Raw genomic sequence first — 22,265 nt, forward strand, 5'->3', positions numbered from 1 at the left:
CACCTTTTGCTTCATGTTTGTCTCCCCCATTAGAATGCAAATTCCTTGAGGGCAGGGACTGTTTTTGCCTTTCTTGGGATGCCTAAGGTTTAGCACAGTGCCTGGCACATTGTAAGCGTTTAATAAATACATGCTGTGACAGGCTCAATGACTACAATGTTACACCCTACCTCCCTGCCCCTGACACTTCAGGCGGTTCTTCCATTCAATTTCCAGGGAGTTTCTCTGGGGAAACTGAGGCGCAGAGCAGTATTGATGGATTCTAGGTCCTGATGTCCTCAGTGCAGACTCGGACTGGAAGGAAGAGTAAGGGAAGGCAGCTGCCGGCTGCCGCCCCCCTGCACACCTCCCCGAAGCGCCGCTAAGAGGCGCTGTAGCGCGGCGGGCTCTGTTGGTGTTTCTCTAGCCTGCCGCGCCGGCCGCTCGGTGGTACGTATAAAAGGCGGTGCCGGGTTGACGGTGGGCTTAGTTTGCTGCTGCCGGAGCTGGAGCCTAAGCTACTGGGGATCGGCAGGAGCTGTAGGGCCGGGGACGCCAAGCTGGGGCCACGCAGCTGGCTACCGGCTGCCGCGGGCTGTCTCGGCCCTCTGGAGCCGCCCTCAGCGGCCGGAGCCCCTTCCCCGCCCCCGCACCCCACCCTTTCTCTGGGAACCTCACCCCGGCACGCCCGGCCACCGGCCTCTTCCCTGTCCTCGGGCTTCCTTCACCTGCCCGGAGTCCCGGCCTCCTCCCCTCCCCTTTCCCAGCTGCGGGGTTCCAGCCTCCCCTCTCCTTCCCCAGCTGCGGGGTTCCAGCCTCCCCTCCCCTTCCCCAGCTGCGGGGTTCCAGCCTCCTCCTCCCTCTCCCCAGCTGCGGGGGTCCCAGCCTTCTCCCCCCCTCCCCAGTTACTAGGTCCCAGCCTCTCCTCCCTTCCTTTCCGCAGCTGCCGGGGTCTTAGCCTCATCTCTGTCCCCTTCCCCAGGCTGCAGCTTCCAGGCTTCTCTGACTCCCTCCCCAGCTGCGGGGTCCCAGCCTCCCTTCCCTCTCCTGCCTCCCTGGGCTACCTCCTCCTTCCCACTTGGCCTCCTAACTTCCCTCCTTCCCTCCTTCCCTCTGCTTTTCCCGCCAGTCTCCTCCTTGGTGGAGGGGAGACCTAGCTCTCTCTTCTTGCCCACAGCTGGGAATCCCAGCCCTCCGCCCTCTTCCCTCTCCTCTCCCCTGCCCCGGGATTCCCAGACTCCTCAGCTTTCCTTTCCTTTCCTCCCTCATATGGAAATCCTGGTCTCCTCTCCCCTCCTTCCCCCCCTAGTCTGTGCACATCCCTTTCCACCTGCCCCACAACTCTCTTCCCTCTAAGAAGAGCAGTTCCTTAATTTTTTAAAACATGAACTTTTCTTAGTAATTCTTGTTTTCTTTTGTCTTTATTCCACCCCCACCCCCCACCCCCCTCAACGAGTTTATTTCCTATCTTTGGGCTCTGATTTCCAGACCTCTCCCTAGATTCATTGCTGCCTATGCCCCAGATCCTGCTTTTCCCTTGTTGAGGTTGGAGGGACCCTCCCCTTAAAGAACAACATAAGAAGATGCCGGGGCCTGGCTTCTGTGGTCTGTCCCCACTCCGGGTGTTCCCCTCCGTGTTTGTGGTGGCTGCCCTGCTAGGGTTGCTTCCAGTACTGAGGAGCCATGGGCTGCAGAATACAGTGACCTCAAAGGTGTCCACCATGGGCTTGTATATAGGCCCTGGCGATGGGGATGTCACCTCAGCTCCACCAGAGGTCAGCCACGAAGTCCACCCGGTGACCAACCATTCGGGGCCCTTTCATGGGAAGCCTCGCAAGCCATTTCCCGTCCTTGGCATCGATTATACTCACGTGCGGACCCCCTTCGAGATCTCCCTCTGGATCCTGTTAGCCTGTCTTATGAAGCTGGGTATGTTGTGTGACTTGTATCTGGGCTGGGCAGCAGGGATTGGAGGATGTACTGTGCAACAGAATCACCCCAGTGGGTTGGGGAGAGTTCCCCACTCCCCCTTGCCTGGGGTTTCTGAGGCCAGCTGTCCATAGTCCAAATTCTTTCAGTAGGGCTGTTTTCTCCAGGGTCTGCGACATTACTGAGGGGTCCAGGATCTCTGACAGTAGTGGGGAAATGTTGCTCTTACTCCCTGCATGGGCAGGCCTAAGGGACAGATTTGGTTGTGCCTTCTGTGTGTGTTAAGGCTAGTGAAGAGGGGGCTTTCACTGGGGTTCAAATTGCCAGATGGTTATTTGGTGGTGAGGAACGTGGTCTTTTTTGTTTCTTTGTTTTTGCTGTGGACACCTTCCATTTTGCCTAGTGGCAGTGATCTGTGGGACTGAGGCCCTGGGTAGGTTGTATGTCTTTTCTGGCTTGCTTGAATACCAGGTGAACTCCATGCTTAGGTGCGCTGGGAATCTTCCCAGGAGTTTGTTTTCCCCCTTCTCACCAATCCTCTACCCACGTTGGGAACCCTGAGCTGTCTCAGCCACCGGGGCTTTAGGAGTTCAGAGGCTCACTCAGGAATGCAGATGTTTCCTTCCACTTCCAAAGATTTAGCAGTCAGCTTTGCATCCTGGCCAGATTGGGAATAGCCTGGAGATGATTTGTGTGTCTATAATGCTGTCCTCTGTTCAGCTTATGGGGCTGGGTAGACCTTGGGAATCTCTGAGCTGGATCTGTGCTTGGGGAGGAGTCTGTCTGATCTTGGCTGGTTACCAGATCAGTCCCGAGTGTATAATACTTAGCTGTTTCTTAAAACTCAGCCTGTGCCTGGCCATGGTGCTGGCCTGGGAGCTGCCGGAGCTGAGGGGATGGGTGGATGAAGGTCCTTAGCACTATGGATGGGGCATCCTGCTTTGAGAAGTGATTTTGTTGACCTGGGTGAGGGTGGCTGGGGAGGATTAGTGGCTAAAAAGTGACTCCTCCCTGGAGAGGCCCAGGTGGACTGAGCCACTGTCACATGGGAGATTGACGGACCAGCCTGTCTGGACCCTGTCATGCCCAGCCATCCCAGTAGTCTGACTGGTTTTGCGTCAGGGGAGCCTTTTAAGCTGGTTTTGCCCTGGGCCAGCTCTGGGAGTTTTGGTGACCTGGGTGTTCCAGGGACTTGGTGGAGAACCTTCCTACCTTCCCAAGGACATGTAGGGGTGATGTCAGGATGTTAGGTTTTGGATAGTGATGCAGAAAAGTTGTACTGTCTTCTCTGATTCCCTGTATAGCTAATTTGGGATAGGTATATGATATGCAACCAGGCAAGGCCACCTTGCCTGGCACCCTGGTCCTAGCTTACCTTTCTGGTACCTCCACTGCAGCTGAACTTCTTGCAGGCAGCAGGACCTACTTACGAGGTCTGGAGGCAGGCAGCCTCATCTTCTGATCCAGACGATCCTGTGACCTTGGCAGAATGGAACTTCTCTCTGCCCCAGTCTCACCTTCTGTAAAACAGGGATGGTTCTTGAGGTGGAGACCATGCTAGTTGCCTTATAAATCAGTTTAATCTATTGGGCATTAAGTGCCTGAGGAGACTGGTGTGGTGATGCAGTTGGATTAGAGCTAGCCTCAGAATCAGAGTCAGGAGGACCTGGTTTCAAGTCCTGCTGCTGACCTTGCACTCGCTGAGTGACCCTGGGCAAGTCCTTCACCCTTCAGTGCTCTCAGCACCTCTCTTACGACTAAGTTACCAAACAGTTGTCTGGCATTTTCTTATCCGGGGTTTTCTGTGTCAATGGAATCATGAGTCTAGCCCCACAAAAAATGAGCATGGCAGTGCGCTAGGTGCCAGAGATACCAAGAGGAAGATGAAACGAGAACCAATTGCCTCCAACAGCTTACGTTTTACAAGATGTAAATGTAATTTAAGGAGGAAGAGGGGATCTGCAGCTAAGGGGCTTGGGACAGGCCTCCTTTGGAGATGTGGTACCTGAGCTGATGCTTGAAGGGAGCCGGGGCTTCCAAGAGGCCTGTACGAGGAGGGAGCACGTTCCGTGGCATGGGGGGAACCCGTGGCAGCCAAGGGCAGTTTGTACAGAGGCATGGAGGTGGGCATTAAGGTTCTGGCTTTGGGGCACCTTGGTGTGGCTGAGTCCATGATAAGAGCCTTCAGCAGCATGTAAATAAATAGAAGTAAAAAATCATCCCCTCCCCCCACTGGTACCTCTGGGCAGGGCCTCTGTGTGTGAGGCAGGGCTAAGCACTTACTACCACCCCTGCAAGTGGAACTGATTGAAAAACAGCCGAAGACCCGAGTATCTCCCCCAGGCGTAAGTTCTCATACCACTGATTCTCAGAGTTGGAAACGTCCTTATGTTGTTGTTCAGTCATGTCTGACTTTTCGTGACTCCATTTGGGGTTTCTTGGCAAAAGTGCTGGAGTGGTTTGCCATTTCCTTCTCCAGCTCATTTTACAGATGAGGAAACTGAGGCAAACAGGGTGAAGTGACTTGTCCAGGGTCACCCAGCTAGGAAGTTCCTGAGGCCAGATTTGAACTCATGAAGATGAGTCTTTCTGATTCCAGGATGGCACTCTATGCACTGCACCACCTTGCCACCCCTAAGGTCAGGGAGGGGGTGGGGAACCTGCTCTGCCCTAGGTTCTCAGGGCACAGAAATACCCTTTACGGCATCTTAGATGAATGGTCAGCCAGCCCTTGGCTGGAGAGCTTCCCAGGAAGGACCGCCTGCTACATCCTAAGGTGGCCCATTCTGCTTGGACATCATTCTAATTGTAGCAAGTTTGTCCTGCTACTTACTATGCCTCTTCTACTTTAACCTTTCCTCATAGATCTGCCCTCTGGTTCTTGGAGACGACTTTTCAAATGCTTGACAACTGCCATCATGGCCCACTAAGTCTTCCCTGGAGTAAGCATGCCCAGTTCCTTCCTAACAGGGTGATAGCTGCACCTGGGCTTGGGTTGCTTTCCTAGCGGACCAGTCTGCGGTGAGGAGGGGAGTCCCTAGGATGCTGGGGACTCCTCCCACAGGCTTGTAATGAATTGCCCACGACACTGAAAAGGCTCTCTGGGGCCTAGCGTCATCGAAGCGTATGATTTAGGGCTGGAAAGAGACGCTAGATTCCCCAGCCCCTCGAATTCTATGGAGGAGACACCTGGGCCCCAGAGAGAAGTGAGGTGCCAGGGGTGTACGGGGTCAGAGCTGAGCCCAGAGCAGACCTAGTGTTTTTGCCATCATACAGTGGGGAAGGGGGTAGCCAGTAGATTCAGGGGACCCCACTGAGACTATAGGTTATGAGACAGCTCTCCATTTCAACCTTCCCTTGCCTCCTGTTTTAAACACTTAACCATGTATTCACAAACAATCATCTCTAACCCATGACAGCTGAAGTGTTACCCCAGGATCCTAGGATTTTAAGTATCCTGCCCCAGGGAATCTTGCCGCGGCTGGTTTGGGGGTGTGGCTTATGGACTTTGTCCCTTTCCCTGAAGTTGTTTCAGGCTGGCCCTCGAGGGAGTTAATAAGCTAGAGGTGAGGTGGGGTGCCCCTGGGGCTGCTAAGGCTGGTTCCGCTGACTGTACCAGCAGACACCCAAGAGATCGAGTGGGCCATTTTAGGGCCTTGCCTTTTCTCTTGCCGTCCAAGGCAGCTGTTTCCCTGGCAGGGCCCCCTTCCTTTAAGAATAGAAAGTGCTGTGCATGATGCTCCTTTTTATCCCAAAGCTTCACATCAGCAAACCACGCCTTGGGTGGTTGTTGTAGGAGGAGGTGGTTAGAATCATACAGTGTTAGAAGTGAAAGGGATGTGACTTAGAACATAGGATGTCAGAGCTGGAAGGGGCCTCAGAACAGACATCAGAGCCAGGAGGGACCTCCCGTGGGTTTTAGTGCGTGCTTAAAGTATGACATCTAGAAGGGACCTTCAGAATCATCCAATCTAAGCCCCTTGTTTTATATAGCTTCCTGGATGGAGAAAAAAAGGCTCCCAAGTTCTCTCCCTAATGCACTGTTGACTCACTCTGTGGAACTGGGAAAATTCCCTTCTGTTAGCTTTGTTCTCTCTCTGAGAAGGAAGGAAGGGAGGAAACAAGCTCTTAAACTCTTGCTACATGCCAGCGATTGGGCTAAGTGCTTTACAAAAGTTGTCTCATTTCATCCTCACTACAGCCCTGGGAGGTAGGTTGCTATTGTTGAGGAAACTGAGGCAAACAGGTTAGGTGACTTGCCCCAGGTCACAGCTAGAAAGTATCTGAAGCTGGATTTGAACAGGTCTTCCCAACTCTATGCACTGTGCCATCTAGCTGCCTCTAGGGAGGGGACTCTCTGCCTTGTCCTTTGGTGGAAGTAATGGGTTATGCAGATGAAAATTGTGTGTGGTTCCGAGACCTCAGATTCATTGGTAGAGCAGTGCTCTCTGTGATTTCAGTTTCCACTTGTATAGAAGGATGGGATTAGACTGGTTGATCTCTAAGATTCTGTGGACCTGAGAGAAACTAGATTTTGGGGTAAGTAGTTTACTAATACTCAGATATATAGTTTACAGTTTTAGTGTTGACCTTTAGGCCCTTGTCCCGCTGTTGGCCCTGGCCTCGCAGCCTTTGCTTGAGGATCTTGCTGGCTGGTTGAGAATGTGTTCCCGGAAGTCCAGGATTGATATATTAGCCAGTGCTGTGAGCAGTGGGAGACTTGGAGGCATTGGATTCAGTGAAGGCACTTGGCTGTGTGAATGAACTAGAAGGCTCTACTAAGAATATCATATAATCATTGGCATGTTGCAGCTAGGGAGGGCCTTTGAAAAAGAGAATATTAGAGGTGGAACGGACCTGAGAGCAAAGACCAGCAAGACTGAGGAGGAACTTCAGATCAGTGTCTGAACTCGAAGGAGCCTTGGGACACAAGATATCTAGGCTGGAAGAGGCCTTAGAGCAGGAAACGTACATGGGAAGGACCAGAAGAGGACTTGGGACAGGGATGTTGGTGTGGGAAGAGACTTTAGAGCACCTGGGCTAGCAGGAACTTTAGAACAGGGCACATCAGAGAAGGTCCTTAAAAAGTAGTCTGTTAGAACAAATGGACTGTCACCATCCTTTGTTAGAAGGAAAGATGTTGAAGCTGGGAGGGACCTTAGAACACTGTAGGATGTTGAAACTGGAAGACCCTTTAAAGATTACCTAGCTATGACAGATCCCCTGGCCAGGTCATACAGTGAATTAGTGGCAAAGCCAGAACCGAGCTTAAGTGTCTCAACTAACTCATAGGCCATTTTTCTTTCTTCATCCTCCCCATAGTATTTTTTTCCCCAGTTATGTATAAGGATAGTTTTCAACATTCATTTTTGTAAAATTTTGAGTTCCAAATTTTCCTCCCACCCCTCCTTCCATCTCTCCTCCCCAAGATGGAAAGCAATCTGATATAGGTTATACCTGTACAGTCATGTTAAACATATTTCCAAATTAGTCATGTCGTGAAAGAAGAATCAGAACAAAAGGGAAAAACCACGAGAAAGAAAAACAAAAAACAAAAAAGTGAAAATAGTATGCTTCGATCTGCATTTAGATTCCATAGTTTTTTCTCTGGATGTAGTTAGCATTTTCCATCCTGAGTCTTTTGGAATTGTCTTGGGTCGTTTTATTGCTGAGAAGAGCTACGTCTATCATAGTTAATCATAGCACAACATGGTTGTTACTGTGTACCATGTTCTGGTTCTGCTCACTTCACTCAGCATCAGTTCATGTAAACCTTTTCAGGTTTTTTTTTTTAAATCTACCTGGTCATCATTTCTTATAGCACAATAGTGTTCTATTACCATAGCTTGTTCAGCCATTCCCCAGTTGATGGGTGTCCCCTCAATTTCCAATTCTTGACTGCCACAAAAAGAGCTACTATAAATATTTTTGTACATTTAGATCCTTTTCCCTTTTTTATGATTTCTTTGTGATACAGACCTAGTAGTGGTGTTGCTAGATCACAGGGTATGCACAGTTTGATGGCCCTTTGTGCATAGTTCCAAATTGCTCTCCACAAGGTTGGATCAGTTTCCAACTCCACCAACAATGCGTTAGTGTTCCAATTTTTCCCACTTCTTTTTCAACATTTATCATTTTCCTTTTCTGCCATATTAGCCAGTGTGATAGGTGTGAGGTGATACCTCAGAGTTGTTTTAATTTGCATTTCTGTAAGCAATAGTGATTTAGAGCATTTTCTCATGTGATTATACATAGCTTTTAATTTCTTCATCTGAAAACTCACAGGCCACTTTTCCTCCTACAACTGCGTGATAACAGCTTGGTTTTTAACACCCAGGGATCTTTGGGAACACCAGGACCCTGTTCAGTTGAAGCCTAATAGATAGTAAAGCTGCTCTATTTATCCTCTGACCAATGCTCAAGAGTTTCCATTATACCTTGTAGTCTGCAAACCTCCCTCCACTTATGTTTGGGGTTTTTTTGAGGTGTATTTGCACATTGCCTCACTGCATTTGTATAGCAATCCCTTGAGGCTGGACTGTCCAGGTTTACAGTATTGTTCTACTCGTGAAGAACCTGAAGACTAGCTGCAGTCCCTGCCTTGACTTAGCTCAAAGTCATGCAGGCCATGAGCAAGCACTCTAGCCTCTCACTATGATTACCAGAGGTCTCCTCTGCAGGCCTGGAAACAGACCTTTTTTTTTGCACCCCTAAATTGTTGCCTCTCCCTGTTGGAGGAGCGTTGTCTTCTTAATCAGGCAGGGAAGGGGTGAGGGATGCAGCAGGGAGAGAGGCAAAAGGATATGGGCTGTTTAAGAACTAAGATGAAGGTCTGTAGTTGGGAGGGGAGATGGCAAGGTTGAGGAGAGGTGTCGGGAACCTGTGGCCTCGAGGCCATATGTGGCCCTCTAAGTCCTCAAGTGTGGCCCTTTGATTGAATCCAGATTTTATTTAGTCTGTCAAACTTGAACTCAGTCAAAAGGCTGTACCCAAGGACCTAGAAGGCTACATGTGGCCTCAAGGCTGAAGGCTCCTCATCCCTGGCTGTGGAGGGTATTTAAAAACTTGTCTGTGGAGCCAGGAATCCCCTCTCTTCTCACCTTTGCTGTCTATCCAAATCTTTTAAGACCCAGCTCCAAGTCCTTATCTTTTGGGAAGCTTTCCCTGACCACTACAACCCGGGGGGGGTGTCTCTCTTTGTGTCTCTGTCTCCCTCTCAGCACTTATTTGGTGGTGAATTATCGCCTTGTGATACCAGATCAGAGATTTAGAGCAGCTGGGAGGGACGTCAGGGGCCATCTGATCCCCCCTCCTGAGGCTCAGAGAACCTAAATGATTTGCCCAGGGCCACTTAGCTAATCAGGTTCTGAGGTAGCATTTGAACCCAGGTCCTTCTGGCTCCCAAATCCATGGCTCTTTCCACACTGTCTTCTTTACAGATTGGGCCCAGAGGAGTTTAGTGATTGGCCTACTGTTGCAAAATAAGTAAGGCAGAGATGATTCAAACTGGGATCTGGTTCCAAATCTAGTGCCCTTTCTGCTGTATTGTGCTTTCTCACATTTCTTCTTTCACTATGTGTAGCCTTTCCCTGGTTTATGCCCTCCCTCCTAATAAATTGTGTGTTGCTGGAGTCCAGGCCATGACTACATGGCCTCTGGCAAAGTCACTTCTGAGCCTCAATTTTCTTATCTGTAAAATGGGGATAATGGCTGCCTCACCTACCTCACAGAGATCTAATAATAGATGGAAAAGTCCTTTGGAAGCTATAAAGGACTTTATGAGTGGAAGGTGGTGGAGTCATTTTTCTCTCCGGAAATCCAATGGGGGGGGCACCTTTGTACAATCTCTGCATGGAGGTGGTCATTAAGCACTTGCTTGATTGGTGGTGGCCTGCTGGCGAATTATAGGTGGATAGGATGGCAGGTCATTCATAGCTCTTAGAAAAAGGCAGTGCTAAAATGTAGAAATGTCAAACCTGGTTGGAACCCGAGAATGGAGAATTCTAAAACTGGAAAATATTAGAGCTGAGAGGAACCTAACAACAGAGACTCTCTGGGCTGGAAGATACCTGAGAGACAGTTTTGTTCAACTTCCCTCGTTGAAATGAAGTACCTTGCTCAGCGTCACGCAACGGACAAGCGGAAGAACCCAGACTCAAACCCTGGGCTTTTGGCCCCAAGTCTAGTACTCTTTCTACTATATCAGGCCAAGAAGACTTGGACTGGCTGAGTGTGGGACCCCTCTCCAGAGGAGTTCCACAGTGGCTGACCAAGAGAACCTGACAGTCTCAGCTTTATCTGCTTTGTGCCTATTTAGGCCTGGACCCAATCCCTAGGACAGCACAACCACACTCCTTAGCAGCTGGCTCCTGTTCTGAAATAGCGACTTCCCCTCCCCACCTAGCTCCCTGCCAAGGCCCTTTCTTAGAGCTCTGAGTCAATATTTGGCCCAAAGAGGAAGGGGGATAAAAACAATTCAATATCAAAGACACAAATGTAAAAAAAAAAAAGCACAGACCTGATTTCATAACTTAAAAAAACTGTAGACAATGAGCCAGTATAAATGTTAAACATATATGTACCAAATGATATAGCGTCTAAATTCATAAAGGAAAAACTAGCTTAATTGCAAAAGAACACATAATAGGAGACTTCAGTGTTCCTCTCTCAGAGCTGAATATATTTAACAAACAGGTAAACAAAAATAAACTGAACTGTTGGAGAATTTAGGCCAAAAAAATTTATGGTGTCTTCTGAATGAGACCACTAAAGATTATACATATCTCTCAAAGTACCACGTGGCACATTTACAAAAATAGACCACATGTTAGAGCCTAGAGCAATTGCAAATAAATTTATTAAACACATCCTTTTCAGGTCACAAAACAATATAAATATTAATCAATACTGAGAGCACTGGCAAAAGACACAGACCCAAAAGGAGACTTGATAATGAAACCCTGCTCAACAAGTGTGTCAAAAAAGGAGTCAAAAAAACTATAACCATGTGAAAGACAATAATGATACCGAGACAACATGCCAGCATTTCTGGGATACTGTGAAAGTAATCCTCAAAGGAGAAATTATGCCCATAAAAACATACATTAGGAAAATAGAAAATGATAGGATTCATTCACTTTAAAACCAGCTAGCATCCCCAAAAATAAGCACAACAGGGGAAATGACATAAATTAGAGTAGAAATTGATAAATTGGAAAGCAGGAATACTATGGAACTAAAATCAAAACCCTAGGGAATCAACTACAGTTTTTTCTTTCCCTAGTGTCTGGGCCTTCCCTCCAAGGACATCCCTTTGGCCTAGGGACAGTTAAAGATTCAGGGGTTGAAAAGTTACTGCTGGCGGGAGAGCACTTTTATACAGTGGGTCATGTTGTTGGTCTTTAGAAAGGGAAGAGTTTTGGGTTACCTTCTTTTATCCTTGGACTAGAGAAGCACCAAGATTCCCTGAGATTTGGAGCGGCTGGCACAAGTGAATTACTTGGACCAAAAAAAACCCCAGTCTACCTTACTCTGAGGGTAAGGAGGAAACACACTTGGGGATTTCCAGGTGATGCCCTTGGTTTTAGAAGGTAGGAGTTTTTAGCTGCCTGCTTAAATCTTTGAGAATGTGGTGATTACTATTGGGATTCTAGGGTGGGGAGGAGCTGTTTGGACAGATACCACAATTTGTGATGTGGCCTAAGGCAAGTCTGGAGCCCTGTGCGGGTAGGCCTGGGTTGGGTTTTGGTGGAAATGCCACTTCCTTTGTGAAAGGGGATGAAAAGGGGTAGGAGGAAGGGGGGTGATTGATGTATCTTCTCCAATAGATGGTGCTGGAGGAGACGAGAAAGTAAGGGGAGGAGCTTGTGGGGAAAGGGCCGACCCTGAACCTGGGTGTTCCCTATAGAGCAGCCTGGCTAAGGTGGCATAATTATTTCATTCTCTCTCTCCCCTCCTCCTTCATGGTATAGCTCATAAAAAGGACCTGTATGGAAGTTGAATCGCTATCATTTTTTTTTCTCTTCTGTTGAGTTTTGTTTCCTCTTTCTGATGGTTCCTCCTATTGGTTTTAATTTTTATTTACAACTTCACTAATGTGAAAATATGTTTAATAGGAATGTAAATGTATAGCCTATATCAGATTGTGCGCTGTCTTGGGGAGGGTGATGGGGAGGAAGGGGGAGAAGAATTTTAAACTCAAAAGCATATGGAAGTGATTGTTGATAAATCAAAATAAACTAATAAAATTTAGGGAAAAAAAAGAACCTGTAATAAAGGGGGGAGGGAGGAGGGGGGAATGGTGGCTGGAGCCCTGTTGGGCCTGGGTCTTCCCTGCTGTTACCTCCCCCAGGCTGGGCCTAAAGAATGAAAACAGTGACCTCCAGCTAATGCCAAGGAGCTGGCCCTGGGCCACAACTTTGTTATAAGACCTCAGACAAGTCATTCTCACTTTCTGGCCCTCAGTTTCCTCATCTGCAAAATGAAAGGGTTAAACTAGATCATCTCAGAAGCCAGTTTCAGCTCTGACACCCTACATGCTAGGCCTCTCCTGGCTCTGGCATTGACTTCTGAGGTTTCTCTTTTAGCTCTGACGCTTTGTGTTGTAGCATCTATGTTAGAAAGTTGCTTCCAGCTGTGATATTTCACAATTTTGTGTTCAAGTTTGGAGCTGGGAAGTTTTCTTTCTTTCTTTGAAAGGCTTTTGTATTTCAAAGCTTTCTTGGCTTTTGTCAGAAATTGAGATAGTTTCCTATGTCCTAAAGTTGCCCTTCCAAAATATAAAGCCCAAAGCTGCCACCCCAGAAGTGGCTTCATTTCCGAAGAAATCTACCACAGGAAGAGAAGAGCTGAAGCTAAGGTGGGCCCCTCAGAAGCCTGGGGTTGGCTTCCCTTCATCATGCCTCCCGTCCCAGCCACGGCCTGCAGCTGGGTGTTATGGAGCAACTGCTCTGGAGGCCCAGAGCCTGGGTTCTTACTGAGTCATCTCCATTTGTGTCTCCCAGTGCAGCGCTCCTCCCTGCAAACATCTGAATCAGGCCTGTCTGACCAAGGTTGTCTGCACAGGCTATGCTGGGCCCAAACCATCTCTTTACGTGCTGATAAACATCAGTAATACTTTAAGATAGCCCAAGATTATATTTAGGTATTTTTAAATCTTATAGATCTAATTTTAACTGAACTAAACCATCTGACTGGGCCTGGAGCTGTGGGCTTCTCCCATCCCCTAGTCTAGCATCAAGCTGTTTGCTCTTTCCTTTAGACCCTGCCCAGCAGGTCATGGTCTGGGTTTTTCAGGCAGAGCCCGTTTCTGGGGTCCTTCAGGCCAGCCTGGGGCCTGAGTTATTTTAATACTTCCTTGTTTGCTGGAATTGAGCAGGCTTGTTTCCCAAATTATAGCAGCAGGCTATTTCCCGAGAAATTGCTTCCTTCAGCAGGGTCAAGGGGAGAAGCTATAATCAGCTGCTGCCCAGGATTTGGGAGAAAAACAGTACCCTCCACTTCTTTTCCCTTTGTTGCCACCCTCCCTATTCCCTGTCTGTCCTTTGGGGAATGTGCAGATGTGAAGGTGAGAGTGAGGTGCTTGCAGGGTGATCTGTCTGTCCCCAACATCCCCGGTGATGCTAGGTAGAAACCACGGTCTCATGCTGGCCTTGTTAGGGCCAGTTGTATGTGGTTGTCAGGGGGTCACCTGCACGGGGTGTGCAGGCTTGGGGAGATCAGTCAGTCAGCATCTCTTCAAACCAGGGTAAAGAGGACACCTCAGTTGAAATTGGTCATTGTTTGTAGAGTACCTACCATGTTCTGTTCCCTATGCTGGACACTAGGGAGGCAAAGGAATGTAAGACCTGACTCCTTGCCCTCTAGGAGACTGTAAGTGGATTTGACCCCTAAAGTCCTTTCTAGTTCCCCTGGGCTGAGTCGGTAGAGGGCAGAAGAACAGAAATATATAAAAGGGACAGTCTGTGAAGGGCCAGAAAAATTAAGTGCCCCTGGAAATTCAGAGGAGGGACAGGGTTCGTTCTAGGTTGCCTTGGTGAGGGCTTCCTGGAAGAGATGGGCCTGGAGCTGAGCCCTGGAGACATAATTTTTTGGAATGGAACGTTGTATTAAAAACACAAAATACTTAACATTGGATATTCGTTCAAGTAACTTACCCTTTCAGTTAATTGGTAATGTCAGATATCATACCGCCTTTTCATTTCCTTCTTCTAAGTCTTTATCAGGATCTCTGGCCCATTCATTCTCATTCCTACATTTCTCCCCTCATGACTGTATGATCGTAGTCAGTGTGTGCTCCGTTCTTCTGCTTCTGCCTTTCTTGCTTGGCATTATTTCATGCTCGTTCCCCTTAATTACTTTATAGTATTTCATTCCATGAGTGTATCAGTCTGTTCAGATCTTCCCCTTGCTGTTGGACATTTAGGCTGCTTCCAGTTTTTTTTTCAGTTGTATATCAAGGTGTTAAGAAAAAAAGTCTTTGATGGGAAATGCTGTCCACATCCAGAGGAAGAACTTTGCAATCTGAATGCACATGGAAGCATATTATTTGCTCTCCTTTTTTTTTGTTGTTTAGTTTTGTTTCTTCTTTCTCGGGGTTCCTCCCATTAGTTCTAATTCTTCTTTACATTGTGACTACTGTGAAAACATGTTTATTATGGGGGGAAAAAAAGTCAGAACTCAAAATCTTGTGGAAGTGAATGTTGAAAACTAAAAATAAATAATAAAAAAGAAAAAAAAATCTTTGAGCAGATCAGCCTTTTAGATTTGAAATAAACAGAGGTCTGGAGGAAAGGGCAACACTGGCTTCCTTGCTGTCTCTTAAACGAGATCCTTCCACCTCTGATCTCCAGGCATTTTCCCTCATGCCTGGAACCTTTCTCTTACCTCACATCTGCCTCCTGGCTTCTCTGCCTTCCTTCAAGTCCCAGCTAAAATCCTGCTTTCTTCTTTTTTTTCTTTTGGTAGGCAATGGGGTTAAGTGACTTACCCAAGGTCACACAGCTAGTAAGTGTTGTGTGTCTGAGGCCGGACTTGAACTCAGGTCCTCCTGACTCCAGGGCCAGTGCTCTATCCACTGTGCCTCCTAGCTGCCCCCTAAAATCCTACTTTCTACAGGAAGCCTTTCCCTACCCCTCTTAATACTAGTGCCTGCCCTCTGTTGATTATCATTTCCTGTTTATTCTTTATATTACTTGTTTGTACAGAGTTGTTTGCATGCTGCCTCCCTGAGTAGATGGGGAGCTCCTGGAGGGCAGGGACTGTCATTTGCCTTTTTTTGTATCCCTAGCCCTAGCACTTAGCTCAGTACCTGGCACATAGAGGGTGCTGAATAAATGCTTATTGACTGGCCGAGTGAGGATATTCCAGGTAGTCTGAGATGGGGATTGAATGTGTTTCCTTGGAGGGAAGTATTGTCCCCATCTGTAATATGGGGCAGGTATACTTGCACCATCTGTCTTATGGAGATGTCATGAAGAAAGTGGCATAGGGCTGTATAAACGTTCATTGTTGTTATCCTCTGACTGGAGCAGAGGGTTCATACAGAAACATAGCGAAGAGATCAGTGTTGCCCCAGACAGTGGAGGGCCTTGAATGCCAGGTGAAGGAATTTAATCTTGATCCTATAAGCAAGAGAGAGCCATTGGAAGTTTCTTAGCTCCGGACACTGATCCGCACAAAGCCGTGGCCGTAATTGGACCACCTTGTGAGGCCCTGACTTAGGAAGCAGCTGGAGAGTTTCCCAGAAATGTCCCTTTCCTGACCTGAGGGAGAACAGAAGCTTCTTACAAACTTCTTTCTTTTTTCGTCAGTAAAAACGTATGAGCCATAATAATGGCTGACGTTATTTGGTACTTTGAAATCATAAACAGGCTTGTGAGGTAGACACTTTAGGTGGTGCTGTCTTAATTTTACAGATGAGCAAAGCCAGGTGTAGGGAGGTTGCTGTTTGTCCAAGGTCACAAAGCTAGTAAGTTTTCAGAGGTGGGATTTGAACCCAGGTCTTCCTGACTCTAAGCCCACCGTACTATTTGCTAGGCTCTGCTGCTTCCCTGTGAGCCCAGCATTGTGTTCTGTGTATTGGGCGAGGTATGGAAAAAGCAGGAGACACACATCTTGCCTGTGATCTCACATCCTCTGTAGGAAGATAAGACACAGACACATGCAACAGCTTGGGAATAGTTACAGGACGGCAGATAAATCTCTCTGGGGCCTGTGTGCAAAGCACTGGCCACAGATGGATGAACTGGTCCTAGGGTCTTAGATTTGGGGCTATAAAGGGACCTCAGGGGCCATCTAGAACATCCCCCTGGAGGCTAAGCAATTTGCCCAAGGAGAAGAAAGTGTCTTGGTCCATTCTAGCTGAGGCAGCATCAGATAGGAGCAAGAGACTTGGAAAAGGAGTCAAGAGCCCTGGGTTCTAGTTTTGTCTCTGCCACTGATTCTTTGTGAAGTCTTGGGCAAGTCATTTCCCCTCTTGGGTCCTCATTTCCCCCTAAGCCAGGGGTTTGGGCCAGATAACCCCCAAGACACTGTCTTCGGGTCAGTCCTGAGAGTGTCTGAGGCTGTGGCCTCTCCCCAAGGATGTGGGGGTTGCTCAAGTGGTGGCTCACTGGGGCTGGGGCCTCTCTCGCCTTGCCCTTCTCCCATCCTGCAGTGCTCGGCCACACATTGCTCATGTAGAGTGGGCAGCGGCCACCTCTCTGCTCAGTGGGCTGGGCCTGAGAATGCAGAGTCCTTGTTTGACCTGCCCTCTGCCTCTGCCAGTCAAAACAGGGAGCCAGAGCTTCCCCAGGAGCTATTGAAAAAGGGCCCTAATGGAATTCAGCTGTTCTTTTTTTTTTTTTGCTTTTTAAATGTTTTATTGATGCTCTTTTCTTTTCTTACATCATGGTTCCTTCCCAGTTTTTCCTTCCCTTGTAACGAATAAGTAGTTACGCAAACCAGATCAACACATTGGCCCCAGTCCCTCACTCCTCACCTGCAGCCCACCTCCTCTGCTTTCAGGCAGGAGGTCGAGCTTGACCATCGGGCCCTGGAAGTCACTCTTGGTAACGGTGTTGGTCAGGTTTCTGGTTCTTCTGTGTTGTTTTCCTTTTTATCATTGTGACTGTAAATGCCTTTCCAGGTTTTAATTAGTTCACATTAGTCCTCAGCAGTCTTCCCCAGTTTCTCAGAATCTTTCATCAGTGTCATTTTCTTTTGGTCTGGCAACATTCTGTTACCTCCCTTTGTCACATTTTGTTTGGACCCTCCCCGATCACCAGGCTCCTTGCTTTCCTTTCACCTCTTCGCTGACAATGAGGTGCTGCTCCAAATACTTGTGTATATACATGGGACCTTTTCGTCTGTCTGTGGCCATGAAGGGATCTGTGCCTGGTAGGCCACCGGAGGCGTCAGGCCATTCTCAGGTGGTGACGATTGCAACGCGGCTGTGAAATGAGGAGGCCCTTTACCCTTGGGACTTGGTGCTCAGCGCTCTGTACAGATTTATGTATATGTCGGAAGGCCTGAGAGGAGGTGAAATTCTAGCTTGGAGTCACCTTACTATTGAGGTGGACAACTTTATTTTTAAATAATTCTCAGCATGCGTTAATGGGAATGCCACTGGACCTGGAGCTCAGCCCACTCAACTAGGAAGACCTGTGCCTACATAGAATGGAATAAGCTTTTTATGTAGTGCCTACTGTATGTCAGGCACTGTGCTTTACAGATATCGCCTTTGATCCTCACAACAATCTTGGGGTATAGGTGCTATTTTTATCCTCATTTTACAGTTGAGGAAACTGAGGCAAATGAAGTTATGTGACTTGTCCAGTCACACAACTAGTAAGTGTCTGAGGCTAGATTTGATCTCGGGTTTTTCTGACTCTTGGCTAGAGTCCTTAAAAATATATAGATATTTTTTGAGGCAATTGGGGTTAAGTGACTTGCCCACAGTCACACAGCTAGTAGATGTTACGTGTCTGAGGTCATATTTGAACTCAGGTCCTCCTGACTCCAGGGCTGGTACTGTATCCACTGCTCCACCTAGCTGCCCCCAAGATATATATTATATGTACAGTGTGAGATGTTGATCTGTGCTTTGTTTCTGCCAAACTACTTTCTAGCTTTCCCAGCAATTTTTTTTTCAAATGTTGACTTCTCACCCCGAAATCTTGGATCTTTGGGTCAAACACTAGATTACTGTAGTCATTTGCTGCTATGTGTTGTATACCTAATCACTTCCATAGATCCTCCACTCTGTTTCTAAGTGAGTACTAGATTGTTCTGATGATTATCACTTTGTAATATAGTTTGAAATCTGGCTGCTAGGCCTCCTTCCTTAACATTTTTTTTCATTGATTCTCTTGATATTCTTGACCTTTTGTTCTTCCAGATGAAATTTATTATTTTTTTTATAGCTCTGTAAAATAATTCTTTGGTAGTTTGATTGGTATGGTACTAAATAAGTAAATTAACTTAGGTAGAATTGTCATTTTTATTGTATTGGCTGGGCCTACCCATGAACAATTAATATTTCTTCAATTATTTAAATCTGCTTTTATTTGTGTGAAAAGCATTTTGTAATTGTGTTCATATAATCCATTGGTTTGTCTTGGCAGGTAGATTCTCAGGTATTTTGTATTGTCTTCAGTGATTTTAAATGCTAATGATTTATGTGGGTTTATTTTATATCCTGCAACTTTGCTGAAGGTGTTAATTGTTTCAACTAATTTTTTAATTGATTTTCTAGGGTTCTCTATGGGAGCTAGGTGGCACAGTGGATAGCACTGGGCTTGGAATCTGGAAGACTTCTCTTCATTAATTCTAATCAAGCCTTGGACACTTACTAGCTGTGTGACCCTGGTCAAGTCACTTCACCCTATTTGCTTCAGTTCCTCACTTGTAAAATGAGCTGAAGGAGGAAATGGCAAACCACTCCATTATCTTTGTCAAGAAAACCCCAGATGAGTCATGGAGAGTTGGATGACTGAAATGACTAAACAATGGCTAGGGTTCTCTCATTTCCTTTACAAAGAGTGATAGTTTTGTTTCCTCAGTGATTCTTTTCATTCCTTCAATTCCTTTGTCTTGTTTTGTTTTTCCCTAGAGCTAGCACTCATAGCACAATATTGAATAATAACGGTGTTAATGGCCATCCTTGCTTCCCTCCTGATCTCATTGGGAAGGCTTCGCATGTATTCCCTTTACAATGTTTCTTGCTCTTGATTTTGGATAGATGCTACTTCTCATTTTAAGAAAAGCTCCATTGGTCCCCTTGCTTTCTAGTGTTTTTAATAGGAATGGGTGTTGTATTTTGTCAAAGGCTTTTTCTGTATCTGTTGATATAATCATAGGCTTGTTTTTGTTATTGCTGTGGTTGATTATGCTGATTGTTTTCCTAATGCTAAGCCAGCTCTGCATTCCTGGTATAAATCTCTGCTGGTCATAGTGCATGATCTTTGTGATCTGTTGCTGTAATCTCCTAGTTAGTATTTTGTTTAAATTTTTGCATTGATATTCATTAAGGAAATTGGTCTGTGGTTTTCTTTCTGTTTTTGCTCTCCCTGGGTTTAGGTATCCAAATTACATTAGTGTCATAAAAGGAATTTGGTAGGCCTCCCTCTTTACCTGTTTTTTCAAATAGTTTATCTAATAGTGGGATTAATTGTTCCTTAAATGTTTGGTAGAATTCACTTGTAAATACATCTGATCCTGGGGATTTTTTTCTTAAGGAGCTCATTGATGGCTTTTTTTCTGAGATAAGAGTTATTTAAGTATTTTGTCTCCTCTTCTGTTATTCTGGGCAGTTTATATTTTTGTAATATTCATCTATTTCACTTAGATTGTCAGTTTTACTGGCATATACTTGGGCAAAATAACTCCTAATGATTGCTTTAATTTCATCTTCATTGGTGGTCCATTCACCCTTTTCATTTTTGATACTAGTAATTTGGTTTTATTTCTTTTTAATGTAGTTAACCAGTGGTTTATTGTTTTGTTTTTTAAATAAAACCAGCTCCTAGTTTTATTTATTTGTTTGATTTCTTTTTTAACTTTCAGTTTTATTAACTACACCTTTGATTTTCAGGATTTCTGTTTTGGTGTTTGATGAGAGATTTTTAATTTGTTCTTTTTCTACTTTTTTTTAGTTGTATGCCCAATTCATTGATCTGTTCTTGCTCTCTTTTATTGATGTATGCATTTAGAGATATAAATTTTCCCCTAAGTACTGCTTTGGCAGCATCCCACAAACTTTCGAATGTTGTCTCGTTGTCATTCTCTTTAATGAAATTATTGTTTATGTGGTTTATTCTTTGACCCACTCATTCTTTAGGATTAGATTGTTTAGTTTCCAATTAACTTTTAATCTATGCTTTTATAACTTTTTATTAGATGTAATTTTTATTGCATGATGGTCTGAAAAGAAAAATTTCTGATTTTCTGGATTTAGTCATGAGATTTTTATGCCCTAATACATGGTCAGTTTTTTTTGAAGGTGTCATACAGAGCTGAGAAAAGGTATATATTCCTTTCTATTCCTATTAAGTTTTTTTTTCCATAGGCCTATCATATCTAACTTTTATAAGCTTCTATTCATCTCTTTAATGTCTTTTTTATTTTATGGTTAGATTTATCTAATTCTGAGAGAGGAAAGTTGAGGTCCCCTACTGGTATAGTTTTATTGTCTATTTTGTTCTGTAATTCATTTAATTTTTCCTTTAAGAATTTGATTGCACCACCATTTGGTGCATGTATGTTAGTATTGATATTACTCCATTGTCTATTGTGCCATTTAGTGAGATGTAGTTTCCTTGCTTATCCCTTTTAATTAGGTCTGTTTTTGCTTTTGCTTTGTCTGAGATCATGATTGCTACCCCTACTTTTTTTTTTAACTTCATCTGAACGTAATAGATTCTGCTCCAGCCCCTTATTTTAACTCTCTGTATCTCTGTCTGTTTCAAGTATGTCTCTTGTAAACAGCACATTGTTAGATTCTGATTTCTGACCCATTCCTCTATCTGTTCCATGTTATGGGTGTGTTCATCCCATTCGTATTCACAGTTATTATTACTAACAGTGCATTTCCCTTTATCATATTTTCTTCTGTTTATCCTTCTCTTTCTTCTTTTATCCTGTCCCTCTAAAGTCTGTTTTGTTTCTGACTGCTACCTTTTATCCATGTTCCCTTTTCCCCGCTTTCTTTTATCTCCTACCTCTCCTTCCTTATTGAGTAGGATAGTTCTTTCTTACCAGTTGAGTGTGTATATATGTATTTTCTCTTTTTGAACCAGTTGTTGTTCACCCATCCCCACTTTCCCTTCTACTGTAAAAGTTCTTCCTTGCATGCCTCTTACGTGAGTTAATTTTCCCCATTCTTCCTCTCCCCCCTTCTCCCAGGACATCCATCTTTCTCACCTGTCCTTTTTTTTACATCATCCCAACATAATCTACTCATTCCCATACCCTCTTGCTAAATAGAATCCTTCTGTCTTAATAATGATTAAAGTTCTTAGAAGATATATGTATCGTCCTCCAGTATAGAATGGTAACCAGTTTAACCTTATTGAGTCCCTTATGATTTCTCTTTCATGTTTACCTTGTTATTCTTCTCTTGAGTCTTATGTTTGAAAGTCAGATTTTCTATTTATTTCTGGTCTTTTTTTTTTGTCAGGAATGCTTGAAAGTCCTTTATTTCATTAAACATTAATTTTCCCCCTTGAATGATTATATTCTTGCTGGATAGGTTATTCTTGGTTGTAATCCCAGCTCTTTTGCCTTCTGGAATATCATATTCCAAGCCCTCTACTCCTTTAAGTGGTAGCCACTAAGTCTTGTGTGATCCTGACTGTGACGCCACCATATTTGAATGGTTTCTTTCTGCAGGCCTAGAGCTCTTTATCCACTTTGCCACATAGAAAACAATGGTCATGGGAACTTCACTCTTCTTAAACCACAGAATGTCAAAGCTTGGAGGGCCCTTAGAATGCAGAATGTCAGAGCTGGGAGAGTTGTTAAATCGTTTCAGTCATGTCCAGGTCTTTGTGACTCCATTTGGGATTTTTCTTGGCAAAGATGATGAAGTAATTTGACATTTCCTTCTCCAGCTCATTTTACAGATGAGGATGGAGTGACTTCCCCAGGGTCACACAGCTAGTAAGTGTCTGAGGCCAGATTTGAACTCAGGAAAATGGTTCCAGGCCCAGTGCTTTATCCACTTTATCCGCTGAACCACTTAGCTGATGCTTAGCTTGGAGATACTTAAGAACATAGAATGTTAAAGCTGAGAGCACTTTTACAATGTAGAATTTTAGAGTTAAGAGGGCCCTAAAAACAGAATGTCAGAGGGAGGAGAGGCCTTAGAATACAAGATA

At 45.4% G+C, this 22,265-nt stretch overlaps 1 protein-coding gene across 1 annotated transcript in view; it reads left to right on the forward strand.

Moving 5' to 3' along the window:
• The first annotated feature begins 465 nt into the window (after positions 1 to 465).
• SLC9A1 (solute carrier family 9 member A1) overlaps positions 466 to 22,265 on the forward strand; it is a 73,236-nt gene continuing 51,436 nt past the window's right edge. The window contains exon 1 of the mRNA XM_020983239.2: positions 466 to 1,908. Coding sequence (XP_020838898.1) covers positions 1,563 to 1,908 — 346 coding nt within the window. The 5' untranslated portion in view covers positions 466 to 1,562. The remainder of the gene's footprint in view (positions 1,909 to 22,265) is intronic.

Source organism: Phascolarctos cinereus, unplaced genomic scaffold (genome assembly GCF_003287225.1).
Source record: "Phascolarctos cinereus isolate Bilbo 61053 unplaced genomic scaffold, phaCin_HiC Scaffold_726;HRSCAF=1367, whole genome shotgun sequence".
Classification (NCBI taxonomy): domain Eukaryota; kingdom Metazoa; phylum Chordata; class Mammalia; order Diprotodontia; family Phascolarctidae; genus Phascolarctos; species Phascolarctos cinereus.